Source organism: Colletotrichum tamarilloi (assembly GCF_030869305.1).
Source record: "Colletotrichum tamarilloi strain Tom-12 chromosome Unknown Scaffold_68.1, whole genome shotgun sequence".
Classification (NCBI taxonomy): Eukaryota; Fungi; Ascomycota; class Sordariomycetes; order Glomerellales; family Glomerellaceae; genus Colletotrichum; species Colletotrichum tamarilloi.
In genome coordinates this window covers 83459-105896 of record NW_026849450.1, presented here as the reverse complement: position 1 = coordinate 105896, position 22438 = coordinate 83459, and the positions used below count along the sequence as shown (strand labels likewise).

The following is a 22438-nucleotide window of genomic DNA, read 5'->3' as shown; positions in this document are numbered from 1 at the left end:
GACCGAGTCCGGAGCTCAAGGTAATGAACCTTTTGTTTTCCTTCTCTATTGTGATGTTCGCTACATGGGAATTCAAAGAGATGAATAGACTCCATACAAAATAACGAGTATGGTGCGTGCGAAGGTGTCCTTGCCTGGTGAAGTATCCAACTCAAACAACCACGCGGCGTGTTGCCGTTTCCGGCCCAGGGTTTTGTGAACGTGTCGTGTCATGGTCGAGAGCTGGCGCGCACGACTCGGAGTTTGCAGAGGGATAAGTTCTTCCCCCTTGTTCAACACAAATCCCTCACCGGCTTCTTCGTTCTCGATAGACAAAGAGGAGAATAGATGGTGACAGACCATCTTTCAAAGAAGAGTAGCGTCCCCGTCCAACGATGGGCGACGGCAACAGTAGAGTAGCCTAGAGTTAGAGGCGGGCAGACACGTTTCTGGCGCCGGGGTAAGATGAGCGTATGTATTGTGCGTTTGTGCGGGTACTATTGTTTGAAGCCATATGGGGCAAGGTAACTAGGTAGGCTCTAGAGAACTTTACAAGCCAGCCGCTCAACAGCTTTTTGGTGTGGTTTCAGCGTTATTCTCTTTGTCCCTTTTCGTTTGTTCTACGGACTCGGCGTCGGGGGAGAGAATATCTACTTTGCCTTACCAAAGACACGTGCTAGGTGAGAAGTAGCCCCGAAAAGACAAGGCCAGATCATCTCACACCACCGACTGAACCTGAGAGCCGCCAGAGCACCAAAGGTTTTGACTTGTGCTTCCCGAATAGGAAAGCTCACCGAAGGGGTTCAAGAAGGACGGAAAGAAGAAAGACGTTTCGGTCCGGACAAGCTGGGCTGTTTGTTTTTGGTTGTTGGGCTGGGGCTCGGGCTCTTTTGTGGCTTGTTCTTGAGCCGCGCTCTCTCTCTCCCTTGCGTGGTGGTTCGTCAGTGGCTTTTTTTCTCTCTCTTTTAGGATGAACGATGCAAGCGAGTCAAGTGAGCCAAATTTCGTCAGAGAGAGAGAGAGTTCAGCCACTTCCGTTGTGGTCTACATTCTTCCCTGGGCGAGACTTTGTCTCAGAGGTGGGAGATGCCGTAATCACCATTCTTGAGGTGGGCAGTTGAAGTAGGTAGGTAGGTGAGCGTCGGTGGGGGATACGGCGAGAGAATGTCAATAGTTGTGATTCGGCTTTCTGTTGTCATCTCTCAAATTATGGGTAGTCACATCTCAGCTGAGTCCTTTTTTCTTTGTGTGAATCTCTTGAGCCGTATAGCTTGGAGACTAGGTGCTGTTTCCACTATTTTTGCTGTGGATTCTGAAGAGTCTAGTGTGTGAACTTCATGATTTAGTTCCGCGTATAAAGGTGATTTGCCGCTGAGAAGGCCATTCTTTGCGTTTCGGGAAAGCAAGATGGCCTTGGCCATCTCAGTTGCATGTCACTATTGTCTTGAATCTTTTCCCGTCCGAGGTTAGAATCTCGAGAAAGGGGAAAAGTGGCAAACGGTGAGAGGAAATGGGCCCAAGTCAAAAGATCTTGGTCTCAGTCTCCCTTGCGGGTATGTCCCGAAGAGGCTCTGACACCTGCGCGTATGGATAGTTTTGCCTAAGATGGATAGTATGTAGACAGATCAGGGGTCCATTTGTGGCGGCAAGCAAGGGAGAAGCTTATTCGGGCGTCGAGAGCGCCTTTGCCGTGCTTGCGCATGTTTTGTTCTTTTTCATGATGGGAAAAGCTGTTTTTGTGGGGGTTTCTAACGAGGCATTACGGTTGCTATGTTGTTATGTTGCATCGTTGGCTTCATCTCAGATTCGAAAGATGATTTGAATGGAATTGGGATCCGTGATGGGACCCGTGATGGGATCCACGACTCGAACCACATGCCTCGGCGAAATGAGCAGAGATGAAATTTGACCAGAGATCAAGAATGATGAAAACGATTCAGAAAAACTTTTTGAGGCCTAACTCGCCTGTCTATGAAGGTCCAACGTAGCCCCTAAGCGATGAAGCAACGTAGCTTTCCCCAGTATCCCCGGTTCGAAAGAAGCCATGGATAGATCTGCTCCTTGTGATATGCCTCCGCTCGTAAAAAAAAAAAAGTAACCTTCAAAAGCCAAATGATAATCTCTTCCCACTGCTGGCCTGCTTATATAGCAAAGATATGCAGGTTACCTGGGTATCCCCCAAACGCCACCCATGCCAAATGCCATGCCAGGAAAATGATGTAATCATGCTCAAACTTGTCAAACGCCTTCGATATCGCCGCTAAATGTGCCGCGCGCCTCACTGAAGCGCAAAATCCCACTCCTTGAAAGCCTCGCGGAGAGCTGCCACGTCCTTCTCCTCTTCCTCCTTAGTCTGCGTGCAGTCCTGCCAGACAAAACGCTTCTCGAGACCGAGTAGCTTCGCGACAACCTTACGCGGATACTGCAGATCGAAGCGCATGTTGGGATCGAGCTTCATCACGAGACTAGAACCCTTAATTCTGTCTTCGCCGTCGTCTGCCCAGATCCAGATGCGGAAGTAGTCGCCAAAGTCGGCCTGGTCCTCGTACGAGATCTCGCGGCTCTCAAACTCGGGGTACTTGAGGTTCTCGGCCTCAACCCGGAAGCCGGCCTCGGCAAGACCCTTGTAGACAAAGTCCGCGGGAATAGGGTGGAACTGCCAGTGAGCGTGAATGTTGCGACCGCGGCTGATTTCCCAGGTGATGGCACCCAGCTTGCGGTTCGACTTGGCCGATACCATGGCCTGGAGGGCCTCGCGGAAACGGGTCATCTCCTTGTGGGTCTTCTCCGCCTCCTCAGGGGTATAGCTCTCGACGCCAGAGGAGTGAACGGTTGGTGTATGCGCGAGAGGCGTGATGATGACGTGGCCAGGGAAGTTGATACCGTGCTCCTCAAAGGTCTGGGATGTGGCTAGAGGGCCCTTGGCAGTAGCAAGATAGCTGTCTTCGCCAATGGTGCAGACCATGTGGGTATCGAGGTTGGGGTTGCTCAAGCAGAAGAAGCACCGGTCCGGCCCGGGAGGTGGCGACTGACGTCGGCGCTTATTTCCGCGGCGGTGATGGCGGCCATCGTCGTCACCGTTGGCGAAGCGGCTGTAGGAGCCCTCATCCTGCGCCCGCCTCTTTGGCTTTCTCTGGCTGAAGGGCGTGAAAGTAGAGTTGGCGGGTTTCTCGACGTTGGTCTCGTTGAGGGTGATTGTGAATGCATATAGCGCCTTCGCCTTGGCTGCGTTTCCATAGGGGGCCATCGATATGAAGCGAGTGACAGCCGCATCCTCTGCGCCTTCCTCGAGAGGGTGCACGAAAGGCTCTCGCTCGTAGAAGAACTCGGTGGGTGAAGACGAGAAGTGGTATCGCGGCTTCAGGGCCGCACACAGCCCAGCAACCTCAGCCGTGCTTTCAATTGCTGCCTGGTTCTCTGGGGTAAGAGCGACCTTGGACCCTGTCCAGACACTAGATGGCCAGATGGTCGTAAGTAGGATGTCGGCCTTGTTTGCACCCTTCAGCGACTTCGCATCGTCCGCTGTGTGGAACGGGAGGTGCTGCTCCTTGGATTGCCCCCCGACCACATCTTTGTCGAGCCTTCCACCGAGTGCGACAATTCTGACCCCCTCTGACGTCTTCGTGATACTTCGTTTTCCGAGGAAGTGGAGGTTCTCGCAGATTTCCTCGTCGGCTTCGATTTTAGCAACGATCTTTGGGGGAAGGGGCGCTGTGCCGACAGTGAAGTAGACAGGAAGGGGGACCTTCAGTTCACCGTTGAGAAGTAAATCGACAGTGGTATCGTCTTCGCTGCTGAACAGATTGCCTGTGACAATGGCAAAGTTGAAGCTGTTCTTGGCGTGGAGGGTCGCGAGCTTCGTGAAGGCAGGTGTCAGCGAGCCATTGAGGCTTCCCAAAACGATTCTGAAAGCTTTGATTAGTCTCAAACGTTGCGCATTTACACTTGCAACTCGTGTGATACGTACACCTTGGGTGCAGCCATTGCGCCTCTAGACTTTGGGTGCAGAGGTTGAAGTTGTGTGGCTGGAGGTCAGGTTGTTGGTAGAGGAAGCTTGGAGTTGAAGATGCGACCGGAAGATGCGCGCGACGAAAGTACCTAATGTGGGCCCCTTTATATCCAAGCTCAATCATTGGACGAGATTCATTAAAGATACGTCTTATCAGTTATCGTAATCGGCCGACCTTCTGCCGACAGAAAAAAAGTTCAATTTTCTGGCTGAGCTCTGAAGAGTTGGCGGGGAACTTTCTTTTCGCGATCAAGCAGTGAAGCTGGGAGGCGATCACGACGGGTTTTTGCACACCACACCTGTCAAACCGCCCAACATGCCTTCCACTTCATCAGGGCGGATCACAAAGTCCCGAAAGGGCAAGAACTTGACTCCCCATTCAAAGAACCACCGGTGGGAGTCATTCGCAGCCAAAATCGCGAAACTCAACGCACTCGATCCTCTGCGAAAAGTCCGCCGACACGACCTCGAAGCCGAAGACCTCGAATCCACAACCTCCTACTTCCGAACTGGCCTGCAAAAATGGTCAGAACTTAATATCTATAAGGGATTCTACGACGTCAAGACGAAAGCATGGTACATGAGCGAGACGCTGGCCCAGATTCTGCACCATGAAGAGAAGATCTTCAACTTGTTAGCCGAGGCGCTGGCGAAGCAGGATAAGGAGATGTTAGAGCCGCTCCTGGAACTGCTCACAGCATTTGCGCATGATATTGGAACGAGGTTCGAAAAGTACTACGCAAAGTCTCTCGATCTTATTGTTGCCATTGCCGCCAAGCCGCAAGACGCTGACGTTATCGAATGGACCTTCGCAGCGCTGGCTTTCCTGTTCAAATACCTGTCTAGGCTAATTGTGCCTAATCTGCGACCAACATATGATGTTGTAGCACCTCTCTTGGGAAAGGCTCGTCATCCTCCTCACATTGCCCGTTTCTCCGCCGAAGCTTTGAGTTTCTTGATCAAGAAGGCTGCAGCGCCCGGTCACCGAGAGACCGCCCTCACCGCGATTGTCAGCCACGCAAGAGACGATCTCCGGAGCAGTGTCGGCGAACGCTCATTCCAGCTGTACCAGGATGGCCTCATGACCATGTTTGCGGAGTCCATGAAGGGTCCCGGCCAGACCATTCACTCGACCGGACCGGCCCTATTTGTGTCTCTCCTCAAGGCGATACCCGAGACGGAAGCGGATCTCACTCAGACTACGACGTGGACCGACTTGGTATGCGGTGTTTTGACCAGCATTATCCACCACTCGAACGATAAGGATCTCGCCGACGTTCTCGAGGCAATTCAGGAGCAAGTTAAGGCGGCTTTGAACGACTCCAAGCCAAGCAAGACTTGGAAGTTTGTCCCACTGATCAGGGTTCTTGGCACAGCAGCGGGTGTTCGTCACGGAAACCGCATCAGCAACTGGCCCGTTCTCGTTGAAAACTTGACTGCCATGTTGGTCTCTACGACACAACATGCCTCTGAGGTGACAGAAGATAAGCTGGATCTTGTATGGAAACATGTCATCGTCAATGCTGCGATTGTCTGGCATCAAGCGCCGGTTGAAGCACTTATTCCCTGCATGAAGGATTTCATGAATGCACTCCAGAGGGAGAGGCTCATGAGGTGGTACATTCCCTTCTGTGCCCACTTCTCCCAGCTAGACTCGACACGATTCCGAAGTCTATTCCAGACATATTTCCAAAGGTATATATGCCTTCACTCTGCCATTGGGCTCCTTGAAGCTAACCAGACATAGATTCATCGTCAGTCACTGGTCCGATGGTCAAAACGAAGATATGCTGTGTGTTTTCCTTCCTCGCATGGTGCAAAACGGAAGTCTACCTTCGCCGGGAGCAAAAGAGACGTGCAACCTCCCGCGCAGCTGGCAGGACCAGATCGTGTCAAAGTTTGAGCGACTCGAAAGCACGCCCTTCCCCGAGCGCGGCGCGTATGATAAGGACCCTCAAACATGGAGAGACAGATGCTTGCCAAAGTACTCTGCCTTGTTGGATCTCCTGTTTTCGACGACTGTTCACCCCTCAGCCAATGCGAAGATTGCGGAACTTTTACTTCGGAAACTGAGGCTGGCGCTCAAGCCTTCAACTACATTGGCGTCAGACGAGGTTCACTTCAGCATCAGCCAGGGTTTCCACGCGTACCTGCGAATGAGCAAAGCGGCGGGCCCAGTCGATCCAGCCTTGGACCCGCTCCTTCGTGCTGCTCTTCCCAGGTTCAGCCGTTCGGTGGGCTTCTTGGAAGCTTATCTCACCTACACCGAGCTCACACGAAACCAACCGCCTCCCGTCGACCGTCAGAGCAGTGATAGCAGTGAGGGCTCAGAAGAGGATCCGGTTGTTGAGGCCCTTATCGAAAACCTCTCGGCACCTTCGCATGAACTCCGTCTTGCGTCTCTCAAGATCCTCCAGCAATTCGAGTCGCTTCCCGATGAACACCATTGTCTCACTCTTATGCTGGACATCGGAAACACCCCTCTGGAGCCCTCCAGCTTGAGGAATATTGCGATGCATCTTCGCAAACTTGGACAAAATTACTCACAATTGAGCGAGAACTCGTGGCTCTTGAAGGCAATTCCCTCCTTCATGTTCGGCATGCTGACGGTCAAGCTCTCCCCATTATGGGACGATACCATCACAGCTTTGAAGTTGGTTGGCGCTACCAAGACTGGCGAAGAGGCTATTGCGACGACCGCGTTCAGTTGGTTAGAGACACCTTCTCCAAGATGGTCTGGACCACTCAGTCAGCCCACACTACAGGGTCGCCAAGCCATCACCGATTTTGACTGCCAGCACATGCAAGAGCTCTGGAGCACGGCGGAGGAGGTGGAGCAGGTTGTCAACAACGCCATCGATCTCATGCTGCAGTCATTTGACAAGCAGCAGGAGACTGTCGAAGCTCACGCTGGCAATGCTCGAGCACAGGCATTGAAGGTGCTTACTGCCATGCCTCACTTTGCCGAGAAGCGCTCTCGCAAACTCGTACCCTTTTTCCTGTCTTGGGCTGCTGTTGATGAAGACAACTCGTCAGAAAGCCAGGATGATGAGGATGCTGAAGTCAAGAGCGAAGACTGGTCTCTTTACGATCGCAAGGCGTTGGTTGGTGTTTTCGCTCTCTTCATCAACCCGAAAGCGCTCTACCAGCACGAAAGGGTCTACACTGCACTGCTTCACCTCATGGAAAATGGTGATGTGGAGGTGCAAAAGCTGGCGCTGAAAGCTATCCTCTCCTGGAAGCAAGCGGGCGTTAGGCCTTACCAGGAGAACTTGGAGTACCTACTCGATGAAGCCAGATTCAAGAACGAACTCACAGTCTTCCTCCAAGGCGAATCAACGATCCAACCTGAACACCGCGGAGAGCTTATGCCTGTTCTTCTGCGGCTGTTGTACGGACGGACCATTTCCAAAAAGGGTGTTTCCAGTGGTCGACATGGTCTTCAGGCCACTCGTTTGGCCGTCTTAAGAACCCTCAGCGTTGAAGATACAGGCAGCTTCTTGGACATCGCTATTGGGTGTCTGAAAGGAGCTCGTGTCGTTGACGATTCCGGCTTCCGCACCAATTTGTTTGACCGAGAAATTCTTCCCGTTCGCAAGCAGACTGGTTTCATGAACATGATGCTGCCCCTTATCAATGAGCTGGGGCAGCACGTGGGTCCGTACGTTGAAAAACTGCTCAATCCTGTTCTGTACTGTCTCATTTTTGCATGCCGACGGCTCAAGGAGTCAACTACCGTCGAGTCAGATGAAGAGGTGGAGGAAACGAACGAGGAATCTCAGGAGTCTCTGCTCAAGACCATTCGGACTGTCGGTGTCAAGTGTCTCATTGCACTGTTCCGCAATGCCCAAGACTTCAACTGGACACCATATTCTGAACCCATTGTCAACGAGGTCGTTGCTCCCAGGATCGAGAAGCTCCCCGTTGAGACGGCCCAGTCAATTTCTAGCATCATGCAGCTTGTATCGACTTGGTCTCAGCTGCCAAAGGCAGCACTCTTCATCTCGATCAACGACCAGATCCTGCCCAAGGTTGTCGAGTGCGTGTCGATGCCCAAGGCGAAGGAAAACGTCAAGATTTTCGCCCTCAGCATCATCCGCAACCTCATCAAGCTAGCAGCGGCACCAGCTGTGGAATCCGAGTTCAATGAGCTCATTCGTACTGAGCTTCTGGATGCAAACATGGAGCTGATGTTGAAGACCGTCACTACCACGCTGGAGACGCAAACCATGAGCAATGAACTGCTCGAGTCTTGTATTGAGACCATTGTCGAGCTTTCTCCGATTGTTGAGACCTCGGCGAACGTGCGCGAGACACTCAAGATCGCAACTTTCCTCCTCAATCAGCCTCCGAGAAGAGTCAACCCCAGAGCCAAGGGCAAGATTCTCCTCATTCTGGAGCGATTCATCACCATCCTTAGCTCCGAGGAAGCGGAAGAGAAGACTGCTGATATTGCCATCTTTGAGACCCTGTCTTCGCTCTTCAGTTACTTCAAAGACAGGGACAACAGGCAGTCTTTGGCCCGCGTCCTCACAGTGTTGGCCGAGAAGGACACGACCCTTCAGGAGATTGCCGAAATCTGCCGTGACCTCAATGCCTTCGCACCGAACCGCATCGACGAGCCAGATTACGACAAGCGGCTCGCCGCCTTCAACCGAATCACCAACACGGAAACACCTTTTAATGTCAAGCAGTGGCTTCCTCTATTGCACAATTTGATTTACTATATCCGCTCCGACGAGGAATATGGTATCCTGGCATCGAACTCTGCAGACTCCCTGCGCAAGTTTATCAGAGAGGTGGCGGCCTGCTCAGACGAGACATCCAAGAGCGGCTTCGAAGCCCATCTGAAGACTATTCTGTTGCCTTCTATCTACACTGGAGCTCGTGAGGAGTCTGCCATCGTCAGGAGAGAGTACTTGAGAGTCTTTGGCTACATTCTTTCGCAGATGCCAACCTGGGAGCCTGTTGCGGATATGAAGGGGCTCTTGGCCAGTGATATGGAAGAGGAGACGTCTGAGTTGCCCTTCTTTTTCAACATTCTCAGTCCTGCGACGGCGCGCCAGCTGGAAGCCATCAAGATGCTGAACTCTGTCAACGACACCTCGGAGTTTGGCAGCCAGAATCTGAGCCAGTTCTTCATCCCTCTTCTCGAGCACTTCATCTTTGGCCGTGCTGAAGGTAGCGACGACCAGGGCTTGGGTGCTGAGGCGACCAACACGATCGGCAACTTGGCTCAGTCTTTGGACTGGAAGCATTACCGTGTTATTCTGCAGAGGTACATCAGCTACGTCGAGTCCAAGCCCAACAACCAGAAGCAGGTTATTCGACTGCTTGCCAAGTTCTGCGATGCTCTCGTTCTCGCAGTCGAAGAGAAGGGCGTCGAGGCGATGCAGATTGATGATTCAGAAACCTCCACGCCTACCAGCAAGAGACTTGTACTCACGACTCCCACACAAGAAAAGCTCAGCAAGGACATCAATAACCTCTTCCTCCCTCCTCTGGTCAAGCATATCCACGAGAAGGATGAGTCCGAGGTCAGTTACCGTGTACCCGTCGGTGTCATCATCGTCAAGCTTCTCAAGCTTTTGCCGTCCGAAGAAATGGGCCAGAAGCTTGCTGGTGTTCTGACCGATATCTGTCACATCCTGCGCAGTAAATCCTGGGATGCTCGTGAGATGGCCAGAGACACTCTTGTGCAAATCGCATCGGTCCTCGGCCCGACCTACTTTGGCTTCATCCTGAAGGAATTGCGCGGCGCTCTCAAGCGAGGTTACCAACTTCACGTCATGTCCTATACCCTACACTCGATGCTCCTCAAGGTTATTCCTCAGTTCCAGCAGGGTGATATCGACTATACTCTCCGGGCCATTGTTGCGATCATCATTGACGACATCTTTGGCGCTACCGGTCAAGAAAAGGATGCCGAAGGTTACATCAGTGAGATGAAGGAAGTCAAGGCAAGCAAGAGTCAGGATTCCATGGAGTTGATTGCCAAGTCGGCCTCCATCAGCCAGCTTGTCGTGCTCGTCCACCCTCTGCAATCTCTGCTCATGGAGAAGGTGGATCTCAAGTTGGTCCGCAAGATTGACACTCTGCTGGCAAGAATCACCGCCGGTCTCATGCAGAACCCGGCCGCAGAGAGCCGTGACACTCTCGTCTTCTGCTACGAGGTTATTCAAGAAGTTTACAAGAGCAAGAAGCCAGAGGTGCAGCCCAAGATCGACTTCCGCCTGAAGAAGTACCTCTACCAGAAGGGCGTGAAGAAGGACAACTCTGGCACCGCTGGGAAATACACCTTCAAGCTTGTCAAGTTCACCTTTGACATCCTCCGGTCGGTATGGAAGAAGTACGAAAGCCTGCGTACTGGCGCGAACATTGGTGGCTTTGTGCCCATCCTCGGAGACGCCATCATTGGCGAGGAGGATGACGTCAAGGTCGCGGCCTTCAAGCTTCTCACTGTGCTTGTCAAGGTACCTTTCAACAACAACGAGGACATCCAACTCTTCAAAGTCGCAGTCAAGGAGGCGACGAAGAGCATTTCCATGTCAACCTCAACTACAACCGACCTGTCGCAGGCGGCTCTGAAGCTGCTCTCGGTTGTCCTCCGCGAGCGTAAGGACATCCCCGTCAAGGACGCAGCCATCGACATGCTCCTCGGCAAGCTCAAGGACGACCTCACAGAGACTCTCTACCGTCACGTCACCTTCAACTTTGTGCGCTCTGTTCTCGAGCGCAAGATCGAGACCGCAGTCGTCTACGATACCCTCGACTACGTCGGCACCGTCATGATCACGAATGATGACAAGGATACGCGTGATCTGGCGAGAGGCGCTTTCTTCCAGTTCCTCAAGGACTACCCGCAGAGAAAGGCCCGATGGGTGAAGCAGCTCAACTTCGTTGTCGCCAACCTGACGTACGACCGCGAAGGCGGCCGCTTGTCCGTCATGGAGGTGGTTCACCTGCTTCTCATGAAGTCTGCGGACGACTTCGTGCAGGAGGTCATTTCCACCTGCTTCTTGCCCCTCGTCATGGTGCTTGCCAACGACGACAGCGAGAAGTGCTGCCTGGCTGCCGGGGAACTGGTGAAGGAGATGTTCCGCAAGGCTGATAAGGAGAGAACACAAAACTTCATGACGCTGCTCCGATCATGGGTTGAGCAGGAGGATAACCAAGCGGTGACAAAGCTTTCGCTGCAAGCTTTCGGGTTCTTCTTCGAAGCCAAGGAGCCCTCGACTAAGCACAAGAAGGAGCTGGAGTTGGTTCTCGCCAAAATTGGAGAGATTGTTGGTACAGGCGATATCCGCGTTGCCGATGAAGACCTTCTCAACACGGTTCTTCGCGACCTCCAGGTGCTGACGGAGAAGTACCCAGCAAGACTTCTGTCTACCGAGTCCAAGGAACTCTGGAGCGATGTCCGCGGCTGCCTCGTACACCCCGAGAACTCAGTCAAGCTTAGCGCCACCAAGGTACTGAGCACGTTCCTGGCGGACTATGCTGGCAAGCCAAGCAAAGCAGGCGAAGTACTCCAAGGATCTCATGGTCTGAACCTCGAGCTCGAGGACTTGGAGGAGCTCGTGAGGTTGACGCTGTACGCCCTGAGAACACCAGAGATCGACGACGCGCTTGCCGAGGAGATCAAGCAGATCTTGATCTTCCTTGGCCCCCGTCTGCCCGTCAAGGTGCAAACCGTGCCCGAAGCAGACACTCTCGGCGACCGCGACGAAGCCGAGGCGGAAGAGGATAGAATTGAGGAGCACCGCAAGGATCTGCAGTACTTGTTCTGGAAGCTCTCGTCCATCCTGCGTAAGGACGTCCGGCCCAAGTCGACCGCCATCACGCCCAAGACGGTCGCCATGGAGGTGTTGGAGACCATCTGCCGCCGCGTTCCCCAGGACCACCTCGAGCCCTCATTCAAGACAATTCTCTACCCTCTGCAGAACCTCACGGACCCCAACATCCCTGTGCCCTACTCGACGGACGAGCTTTTCAAGACTAGGCTCGAGGCGCTCAAGACGAGGGCGCAGATCCTCATGGACTCGCTCCAGAAGAAGTTTGGCACGGCCGAGTACACCAAACAGCTGTTGTCCATCAGGGAGGAGGTGCGGAACAGGAGACAGCAGAGGTCGAGCAAGCGCAAGATTGAGGCGATTGCGCAGCCGGAGAAGTACGGCCGGGACAAGAGGAAGAAGACGGAGAAGAAGAAGGAGAGAAAGAAGGTCAGGGGCCAGGAGCACAAGCAGCAGAGGCAGGCGTACAAGGGGTGGTAATCATCGTCAAAAAAGTTTGCATGGGCTGGCGTTTCTGGAAGGGGGTTAAAAAGAAAGGGTGCTCAAGAGGGTTTAAAAGGGTTGTATTCATATAGTACAGGGGCTGACCATTGCCCGTTCATATGTGAGATCTATTCTGTTGTTACATTGTGTCCCGCCATTTTAGTGTTCCCATGAGTGTCGATGGGTATCCGAAACGCCTTTATATGCAATCATCCAATCCATTGGCAGAACGAGGCCTCGACCGCCCTCATCGAGTCTGCCATACATATTGTACAGATTTTACAGTCGTTTTCCAAAGCCTTCAAGCAGACCCATCCTTCTTCGACTCCGCAGCTTGCGCATCAGCATCGGCACCATCAGCAGCAGCAGCAGCGCTCTCGTCGGGGTAAAACTCGATATCGCCATCCTCGCCCAGTGTGCCCCTCTTGACGAGCCTGCCCTTCTCGCGCATCAGGTCCTCGACGGTGACCTTGCGATCGCCAAAGATGCCCAGGTGGTCGCTGATGATGTGGCGGTTGCGGCATGAGGGGCAGGTGATGAGGACGGAGCCGTGATGGTATCCCTGCTTGGAGACCTTGTGCCGGGAGCGAGTGTCGCACGGCACGCAGGTGAAGTCGAGCTGGTAGTGCGGCGAGGTCTCCATGCGCATCTGTGCGGGCGTCTTTGCCTCGGCTTCGCGCGCTGCTCTGGGCTTCGGGACTGTGTGGGCGAAGCGCGCGGCGATTGTGGGTTGCAGGGGAGTTGGTGGCCTTTGTTGATTTTGGAGGGCTGAGAGGATTGGGCTGTTGCGTTTGAAGGGCGAGGCGCCTGGGCGAGCTTGTCGCAGCGCAGGCGCGAATTTTGTGAATGCTGAGCGCGAGGCCATGGTGATGTGTCGTCTGCGTTTTCGAAGGGAGGGATAGTGCTGGTGGTGGTGGTGGTGGTGGTGGTGGTGGTGGTGGTGGTGATGGCTTTGCGCTGGTGTGTGGTGGAAGCCTTTGATGTTGAAGTTTGTGGGAGAAGAGCTAGAGCTTGGCTGAGCTGTTCTCAAAGTGGACTGGGAATGCCGTCATTTTTTTCTGGAGTGTCACTGCTGCGCTTTAATTTTTTTTCCCCTGTAAAGAAAACGATGGAAACGACCGCCACTTGTGGCGCAGACGCGCTGTCCAGAGCGTCGATCCAAATGAACCAATTAGAGCGCTGTGAGGCGCAAGGATAGAGGACTTAATTGATTGGACCCAACTGCCTGGTCGCTCCTTCCGCCTCGCGTGTGGGAAGCGCGGACCATTCCGGCCTCGGGGCTCCGCAGCCTTGCCCTGCTGTGGCTTTCGCTGAACTTGCGACTTACATCCCGAGATTGTTTCCTTCCTCGAGATGCTTTGTATTAAATACCCCGACTCCTGCCGCAGAAACCGCAGTTCTTGACGCGGTCAGCTTCTTCTGCAATAGCCAGGCTGTCTTCTTCTTTTTCTGGCTTTCACGGCTTTTCACTTCTATTTCTTACGAAGCGTTGCAGCCTGGCTCCTCTTTTTATTCAGCATCCCTCAGTTGCCCGCCACACTTTCTGACGAGAGCTACCCCGCCGCCACCGACTCAGGTTTCCCACGATAGCTTTCTCGACTTGTAACGATCAGCCAACCACGACCGAATTCCGCAGCGATAGTACGGATACGACTCGAGGACATACACAGATACATACACGATGATTTCTGGTAGAGGTGGAGGGGGTACGGCCATGCGGGCCGGTCGCATTCGGCCCCCGCGCCGCCCCGGACGAGTAAGTCTTCCCAACTCCAGCAGTCAACCCCTGTTGTAGCTGCAATGTGTGTCTTTTGCCTCTTGTGCCTTTTGTGGTGATGGCTTCAGCGCCGACCAGAGTGTTGTGTCTATTATAACTGTGATCCTTGCATGCTTGTCTCCGTTCATCACGCACACGTCATGTGTATACTGTTCAGGAACCGTCGAGTTGCAAGGCGGCCGCTGAGATGCTTTGGATGACCACTAGCAAGACTTTCAGAACATAAACTAACCCGTGAAAAGTTGACATCCGGCATCGACACGAGCGATTTCGAGCAGTGCTGGGATACACTGAAGCAAGCCCTGACCGACATTCACAACCAAAACTGCAGCACACTCTCATTCGAGCAGCTCTACCGAGCATCTTACAAGATAGTCCTGAAGAAAAAGGGTGAGATGCTCTACGATCGCGTCAAGCAATTCGAAGAGCAGTACTTTTCCGAACACGTCATTCCCGATATCGAAAAGCTGGTCACGGCCAACCTCGTTAGCGCTGCAATGGGTGGTGCGGCTACTTCGGTCAACGAACGACGCAAGATGGGCGAGCACTTTCTGAGCGGCGTCAGAAAATCATGGGAGCATCACAACACGTCAATGAACATGACGGCTGATATATTGATGTACCTCGACCGCGGCTACACACAGGATGCTCGTCGGCCGTCCATCTACACCGCCACGATTGGCCTATTCCGCGACCATATTCTGCGAGCGTCACTGAACTCAGGAGGTCAATATACTGTATTCGATATTCTCAACTCGGTCATCCTCGATCACGTCAACATGGAGCGCGATGGTGACACCATCGATCGGCATTTGTTGCGCAACATCATAAGGATGCTCGATTCTCTCTACGAGTCGGACGAGGAGCAAGAGGCAGAGAAGCTGTACTTGACGGTGTTCGAGCCCGCTTACCTTGACTCCGAGCGAACGTACTACAAGCGCGAGTGTGAACGCTTGCTCCGAGAGGCTGATGCCGGCGCCTGGCTGCGGCACACTCAGCGCCGACTACAAGAAGAAAACGACCGATGCGACACTACTATCCATTATGAGACGAGAGAGAGATCCATCAAGGTCGTTGAGGAAGAGTTGATTTCGGCGCATCTGGACGATTTTTTGAACCTTGAAGGAAGTGGGCTCAAGTCCATGGTCAATTATGATCGTGAGGAAGAGCTCACAATTCTTTACCAACTGGTTTCAAGGGTTGATGCCAAAAAGGCATCTCTCAAAAAGATTTTGTCCACACGGGTGGTCGAACTGGGACTCGAGATTGAGCAGATGCTCAAGGAGACGAATTTCTCTGCAGCGTCTGCGCCGGCCGACGGAGAAGATAATGAGGGCGGGGAGAAGGCCAAGGCGCTGAGCTCATCGGCTCAGCAGACGGCCGCGGCGATCAAGTGGGTTGACGACGTGCTCAAGCTCAAGGATAAGTTCGATAATCTGTGGAAAAAGTGCTTCCAAGAGGATTTGATCATCCAAACCTCGCTCACAAAGAGCTTTTCCGATTTCATCAACATGTTTACCAAGAGCTCTGAATACGTATCGCTCTTCATTGACGATAATCTTCGACGCGGCATTCGCGGCAAGACTGAGACCGAAACCGAGGCGGTGTTGGAGAAGGCCATTACTGTGATCCGGTATCTCTCAGATAAGGATCTGTTCGAGCGTTACTACCAGAAGCACCTGGCCAAGCGTCTTCTCAACAACAAATCGGAGAGTCATGATGTTGAAAAGTCAATGATCTCTCGAATGAAGCAGGAGTTGGGCAACCAATTCACGGCCAAGTTCGAGGGCATGTTCAGAGACATGGAGTCATCTGCCGAGCTGACTTCAGGCTATCGCGACCATATTAGGGGACTGGGCGACGTGTCTCGGAAGCAGATCGAGCTGGCTGTCAACATTTTGACTACCAACTCATGGCCTCCCGAGATCATGGGTCGCACCTCACAGTTTTCTGAAAGTGGTGGCTGCATCTTCCCTGACGATATCAAGCGTCTCCAGGAAAGCTTACTCAAGTACTACCTCACCAACCGCAGCGGCCGCAAGCTCACTTGGCTCGGGTCCACCGGCAGCGCGGACGTTCGGTGTACCTTCCCCGCGATTCCAGGAGGCAAGGGACCCCTGGCGCGAGAGCGAAAGTACGAGATCAACGTGCCGACCTATGGCATGGTGGTGCTGTTGCTATTCAACGAACTCGAGGAGGGCGAAGAGCTTTCTCTTGAGGAAATTCAAGCCAAGACCAACATCCCGATGTCAGATCTTGCGAGAACTCTGACTTCTTTGTCCATCGTTCCCAAGGCCAGAGTGCTCGCCAAGGAACCCGCGACCAAGGGCATCAAGGCCGGCGACAAGTTCAAGTTCAACGCCTCTTTCGTCAGCAAGACTGTCCGTATCAAGGCACCCATCATCAATGCTACCAGCAAGGTTGAGGGCGACGACGAACGGAAGGCAACCGAAGAGAAGAACAATCAGACTCGAGCCCACGTTATCGATGCCGCTCTTGTCCGCATCATGAAGTACGTTACCCACCACTTGATGTTCGGTCTCTTGGCTAAACTAACCCCATCATAGGCAACGCAAGGAACTTGGTCATTCGCAGCTCATTACGGAGGTCATTGATCAACTTAGCGGTCGCTTCAAACCCGAGATTAGTCTCATCAAAAAGCGAATCGAGGATTTGATTGTGCGAGAGTATCTCGAGCGCGTAGAGGATGCCTCGACGCCGACGTATCGCTACCTCGCTTAAGAAGAAGAAAGCCCTCCACCGGCCGCCTTTGATGCGGTACAAAACGATGGACACGATTCTCATGATACAAGGATGTTAGAAGGGCATTTATGGCTGCATAGGGAGGGTTCAAGGGATTTCTTAAAAAATCAGGCATGGCGTTTTTCAGGAGGGTTGCTTGAGAAAAATGCACACTATTCGTCTGGAACACGGACACAGGGACGGGAGAGAGGTATCCCCTACGTGGTGGTTCTGGGATACCGGGGATTTCGGCCTTTTGGTTGTCAGACGAACTCGGTTTCGTTGACGCTGCTCTTCATTGAAGGCAATTGAGTTTTCAGGTCACTTGACTCCCCGACGTCTACTCCAAGGGAATTTGATCTGGAATCGAATGTACATACTTTGCTTCTTTTGCATGTATAGAATTCTAGGCCTACTTGACATCACGGTCACAAAGTGTAGTCCTCGCCAGACGTATGCCAATGGACTCTACACACCTGATTATTCTGTGGGCTCTGCAGGGAATCACTATATGAGCAGCTCATAACTAACTGTCCTTCTCTAAGCTGACTGCGCCTTAGCCTCATAGTTGTACACTTTGCCAAATGCCATGTTTTGTTTCCTTTCCTGCGTCCGTCTTCCGTGTTCAGAGACGGATGAGATCAACAGGATCGTCCCCGGGTTGTATGTTATACAGCCTTTCTGAACACGAACACCCGTATCTGGCCCCCCACAAACCTGTCGATCCTGCAGAGCAGATCTCATTGTCTCAATTGCCTACGTGTATACGGAATTATCCCCAAGTTTTCCTCCCCTTCTGCATGTCCAATCTCAAAACTTTCAAGTCCTGTTATTTCTTCTACTCCGTAATGTAAGTTGCGCAACGGGATTGTCACACACGAATGACTTGAAAGGGTGCCCTTTCGATTAGTAAGAGGGGGGATCCGACTCGATCGGCGTCCCGGGGAAGGGTTCGAGTCCACTTAACCCGGGGGGCGGACACCTCGAAATGCGCGGTGTACGGAGCACGGAGTAAAGTTGAATCTCGCGGACGACCAACAATGAGATTTTCGTGCCAGCAGCACCAGCACCGGGGGGGGGACCAAACCACCGAACAGCAGAGAAGCAGGAACACACGGAAAAAGAGGAGGAAGTCCACAAAGGCAACCCCCCCCCCCCCCCTTTGCACTCACATAACCGAGTTCCAAACGCTTTCCAAGTTGAAACCAACTGGGAAAGTTGAAAGGAGAGCAAACCGCAGGACGATGGGGAAAATTCGGAATCCTGATCACGGGTGGGAGAATAGGCGCACTGGGGAAAAAACCTCACATATTCGTAGTAGGGTAATGGGATACAATGTAAAGGGACGCTACCTAATTCAAAAGACCGCAGAAGCAGGGCGCACCTTCCCCCCCCCCCCCCCCCCCCAACCACAACACCAAAAAAAAACAAAAAAAAAAAAAAAAAAAAAAAAAAAAAAAAAAAAAAAAAAAAAAAAAAAAAAAAAAAAGAAAAAAAAAAGAAAAACAAAAACACACAACAAAAAAAAACAAAAAAACACAAAAAAAAAAAAAAAAAAAAAAAAAAAAGAAAAGAAAAGAAAAAAAGGGCTGCATCGGATCTCACACTCTCCTGTATTTCCTCTCCAATCATGGAGAAGCCAAGCAAGCATACGCATCAAGATGGAGACCCAAAGAAAATCCGAGAGACGCAGGCAGGACCACAGCTTGGATTCAACCCAGATTTCGGAGGCCGTATGTAGCTGAGCACCACTCGCACACTCACACATAACCGGGGCGCCCCTACTTCATACACGCAGTAAGGTACCTTTCAAACATCAGGCCACCACACACCCCTTGGCCCCCAATCCTGCAGGCCGTTTTCATGCCCTCCCTTCCTTCCGGTCGGCTTCATCATTCTCCTGCAATCTATTTGGCAATGACAGCTCGCTCGGGAGAGAGAGAGAGAGAACAAGTAGAGTTTTCGTCACACGCGTGGGATTAAGACGAGCGGTCTTCTCCGGGAAACTTTCAGCGCGCATATAGCTCTTGACAAAAAAGCTTTCTACTCCGTAGGTTCAAGGGTGGAGTTTCCTACGGATACGATGCACGGGATCCCGGGGGGTTTGATCGGGAGCGTTGACCAGCTTGCGATCGGCGCCGAACGGGAGGGGGGGGGGGGGGGTGTCCAAGAACTCAAGTGCAGCTTGGTGCTAGGTGGGCTCCTGCTGGATATTCCGTAGAGGTAAACGAGTAACTCTGCGAAAACGAGGCGATGCCGATGGAATGATGAGACGAGACGAGATGAACAGCGGGGTCCCGTCTCGTCGGAAACTTTTTTCGAAAGAGGGAAAGAAAGAAAAAAAAAAAAAATGTTGGAAAAATCATCCGGTTTACTGCCTTTCGCCTACCCTACGAACAAAGTGGAATTCTGCCCGGGTCAATGATCGACAATGGTGGTCCCTTCCCATCTGACAACATCTAGGTTTTTCTCATCATTGGGTTCAGTACCTATCCCAGGAAGAAGGCGGGCAGAAAGAAGGAAAAAACCCCAATCGTGTCATCATTCCTAATAGAGTGCCAGCATGGATGGCATGAAGAAAAGGGAGAAAGGCCACCAGAATTATCTACCCAGACGGAGCAAAATCTGTCCTAGAAGATGGATGGGGAATCAAGTTACTGACAACAAGCCCAGTAGAGGCAATAATGCCAGGAAGGCTGAAAATGAACTCGAAGAAATGAAGAGACTCCCGCGATTCCCAGAATACCGTAACCCAATCTTAGTACTTCCCGCCCACTCTTAATCGAATAGAATAGGACCAGGCCCAAACCGGGCCTTGGAACATGTAAAAAGAAACGCCAGTTCCTCCGTCCCCGGAAGATAACTTTTTAATGCGATGAAAAAAAGAACTCCGATTTTAATAACCTGTGATCCCCCTTGGTGTGGCGACGCGATGCAAATGGCGATGATGGGGGTGGGATGCGATGAACGATCCGGTGAGACACAAAGGACGATGCTGACGCCGCGATGCGTCTTTCACATGTTATGCTGCTTCTCACGAAATTCGCGCCGTATGTCTTCCACCTTGGACCCGTCCCGCGGACATGACCACCCGCTCTCCTCGATCTTGACTCTGTCGAGGCATTTGGAACACCGCCACCACTTGGGATAGATCTTGCGCTCCTGCAGCCACGCGACCGTCATCTCAAACGTCTTTGCGCTCACGTCCTCCTTGTGGACGTCGGTAAGGTGGATGCGCAACCGGTCCTTGCGGTTGAACGGTTCGTTCTTGCGGTTGCATGCCGGATAGTCGCAGAGGAAGACCCCGGCGGTGCCGTCCTTGTTGCTGATGCTGTTGTTGCCCGCGCCGTTTATGCTGTTATTCCTGTTCCCTTGCGCCGCTGTCGCTGTCGCCGTCGCCGTCGCCGTCCCTGTCGCCCCCGCCGCTCCTGCGCCCGCAGCTTTGCCCTTAGCCTTGCTGGTGCCAGCTGGCGGTTTCTTGGTTGTGATTTTGGGACTTGGATTACTGGTGCTTGTCGCGGGCGTGATATCTTTTAGGGAGAGCGCGGGCGAAGGCGCCGTGGTTTGGCTATCGACATGAGCCTGTTTGTAATGCTTGTCGAGGTCGACTTTCCGTTTGAATGGCTTCGAAGGACATGCTGCCGATAGACAGGTCCATTCGATATCTTGGACTTTTTGTATGGGCGATTTGCTCGTTGCGATGCGCGGTACAACGTTGGGGAGCTCTTCCGAGGGCGAATGCTGTTGTTGCAATTGCCAGAACCCGCCGTCGTCGGTCAATATGTAATTGTACTTTGAGCAGTCAAAGTTGGGATACGGTAGCTCGGCCCTTTATGGTTGAGTCGCGAGAAAGGGTCAGCATTGAGAAAAGAGCTGTAGAAGAAAACTCGCGGCATGTCTTCAATTGTCGGGTGAGAAGATGGAGGGGGCTCTCTTGGATGCTCTCTCAATGGATGTAAACGGGGAGAAAAAAAGAGCGGCAGAGGTGCTGTGCTGTTGTCATCAAATTGAGACTTACCATGGTTCGATGGTAGACATGTTTGCGCTACCTTTGCTCACGGCGGCGTGCGGTCTTTTTGCGGCGGTTGGAGGGGCCATCATGAACGTGGTTTCTTTGCCCGGGGATATAAATCAGCGTTGTGTCTCTTGCTCTCTCCGTAATCCTGGCATGGCGAATCTGTCCTCTCCTCTCTCATCCTGCCGCGCCTCGTATGGCCAATTTCCCGTGTTTCGTAGCAGGCCTACAGTCGATCCAGACGTCGGCAATCGAGATAATGCAAACAAAAAGAAGGAAAAATCAAGAGCAATCAATTGAACCCAGGGAACGCAGAAAAAGGGAGTGAGAACAAACCTTCGGGCTTGGCTAGAGACATAATAGGCCGCGGGTGCGCGGCGAAAGAAAGATGAGATACGGGTAATTCGGTACGGCGATAGAGAGAAAGAGCAATCGTCGTCCGTGTCAGGTGAGACTCAGACGGATCGCGGAGCCGTCATGGGAAAGGCAGACAGACGAACGGACGGGAAGGCTGGGATGGGTTGGTTTTGGTTTTGGCGTGCCGTTGTAGTTGGTGATGATGGTGAAGGAGGGAAGAAGTTGGACGTAGGGATCATTTCATACTGGGCCTCCAAACCCCCGACGGGAAAGGATGAAAATAGTGAGTTTGCGAACAGGACGGAAGGTCTTTAATGCTCGGTTGTTTGTTCGTTCCTTCCTTTGGGGACCAGGAGATGAATATTGCTTTTCTCCTCTCCCCTCCTACCTCCCTCCCAGGGCAAGCCGCAACACAACACACCACAGCAAACCAACCAGCTCGAAACTCGAGCGGACCAACCAACCCAAGGGGAAGAACGAACCAACTTAGTACCTACCTACAATGGCCAAAAGGAAAATGAGAGAGAAAAAATGAGCAAGAGAGGCAAAGCAAAGCAGGAGTGGCAGCAGCAACAGCAACAGCAACAACAGCTGTAGCAGCAGGAGCATGAGGATCAATCGGGCCAATTCCAAGGGACCAAAGAGACTAGGTAGGTTGAGCAAGGTCCCAGGTTGGTTCAGGTACGGCGGCCGTTCGTACGGCACAGCTAAAAGTACTTTCGCTTATTGGGGGGCGACTGTGACTGCAAATGCTACTGCGACTGCTACTGCAAGATTGCTTTAAAGGTGCGTTGAGAAAAGGTACCATATCTGCTCTGGGTGATCCGTAAGAGCAGGGTAATACGGGTAGTCAAGCCAAGGTATCCGTAAGGTAAGGTAGGGGGCATCATGTAGCAGCAACATCAACAGCAGTACCCGTAGGAACAACTTGAACAAGTTACAACGGCCAACAGCAACCAGGACAGCAACAGCAGCTCATGCGACAGCGACACAACTGCTACAAAAGGTCACGGTACGTATCCTGTTCGTAGCAACGCATCTGGTGAGAGTGGCGGGGTTTAAAACGCTGTTTGCCCAATCCCCGGGAAGAACGGTTCGCCCATTTCGTTCTCGAGCAGGAGGGGGGGAGTGTCTCTTGAGACTTGTCCTTGAATTCTTGGATTCCTTCGGGGCGCCTTGGGGGAGAGGGAGGGGGTGGTAAAGGGGGGTGTCAGGATGTCTGGGTGTGGCTCCTAGCCTCCCACACCAAGTGACTTGGCGGGAGTGAGGGATGAGATGTGATGGAA

The 22438-nt window shown here is 52.6% G+C and overlaps 5 protein-coding genes across 5 annotated transcripts; 2 read left to right on the top strand and 3 right to left on the bottom strand.

Annotated features, from left to right (window-relative positions):
• Nucleotides 1-2257: 2257 nt before the first annotated feature.
• CTAM01_11836 (uncharacterized protein) lies at nucleotides 2258-3963 on the bottom strand (the record flags this gene model as incomplete). The annotated part of the gene is made up of 2 exons (XM_060527845.1): nucleotides 2258-3884; nucleotides 3947-3963. 2 exons carry the CDS (start codon nucleotides 3961-3963, stop codon nucleotides 2258-2260), a joined length of 1644 nt encoding a protein of 547 aa, XP_060377515.1.
• Nucleotides 3964-4304: 341 nt separating this feature from the next.
• Nucleotides 4305-12258, top strand: CTAM01_11835 (down-regulated in metastasis; the record flags this gene model as incomplete). The annotated part of the gene is made up of 2 exons (XM_060527844.1): nucleotides 4305-5683; nucleotides 5736-12258. The coding sequence occupies 2 exons, from the start codon at nucleotides 4305-4307 to the stop codon at nucleotides 12256-12258; spliced, it is 7902 nt and encodes a 2633-aa protein (XP_060377514.1).
• Nucleotides 12259-12562: 304 nt separating this feature from the next.
• CTAM01_11834 (DNL zinc finger) lies at nucleotides 12563-13126 on the bottom strand (the record flags this gene model as incomplete). The annotated part of the gene is made up of 1 exon (XM_060527843.1): nucleotides 12563-13126. The coding sequence occupies one exon, from the start codon at nucleotides 13124-13126 to the stop codon at nucleotides 12563-12565; it is 564 nt and encodes a 187-aa protein (XP_060377513.1).
• Nucleotides 13127-13942: 816 nt separating this feature from the next.
• On the top strand, nucleotides 13943-16780 carry CTAM01_11833 (Cullin family protein; the record flags this gene model as incomplete). The annotated part of the gene is made up of 3 exons (XM_060527842.1): nucleotides 13943-14017; nucleotides 14281-16550; nucleotides 16606-16780. 3 exons carry the CDS (start codon nucleotides 13943-13945, stop codon nucleotides 16778-16780), a joined length of 2520 nt encoding a protein of 839 aa, XP_060377512.1.
• Nucleotides 16781-19795: 3015 nt separating this feature from the next.
• On the bottom strand, nucleotides 19796-20881 carry CTAM01_11832 (uncharacterized protein; the record flags this gene model as incomplete). Its single annotated transcript, XM_060527841.1, has 2 exons — nucleotides 19796-20609; nucleotides 20799-20881. 2 exons carry the CDS (start codon nucleotides 20879-20881, stop codon nucleotides 19796-19798), a joined length of 897 nt encoding a protein of 298 aa, XP_060377511.1.
• Nucleotides 20882-22438: the final 1557 nt, after the last annotated feature.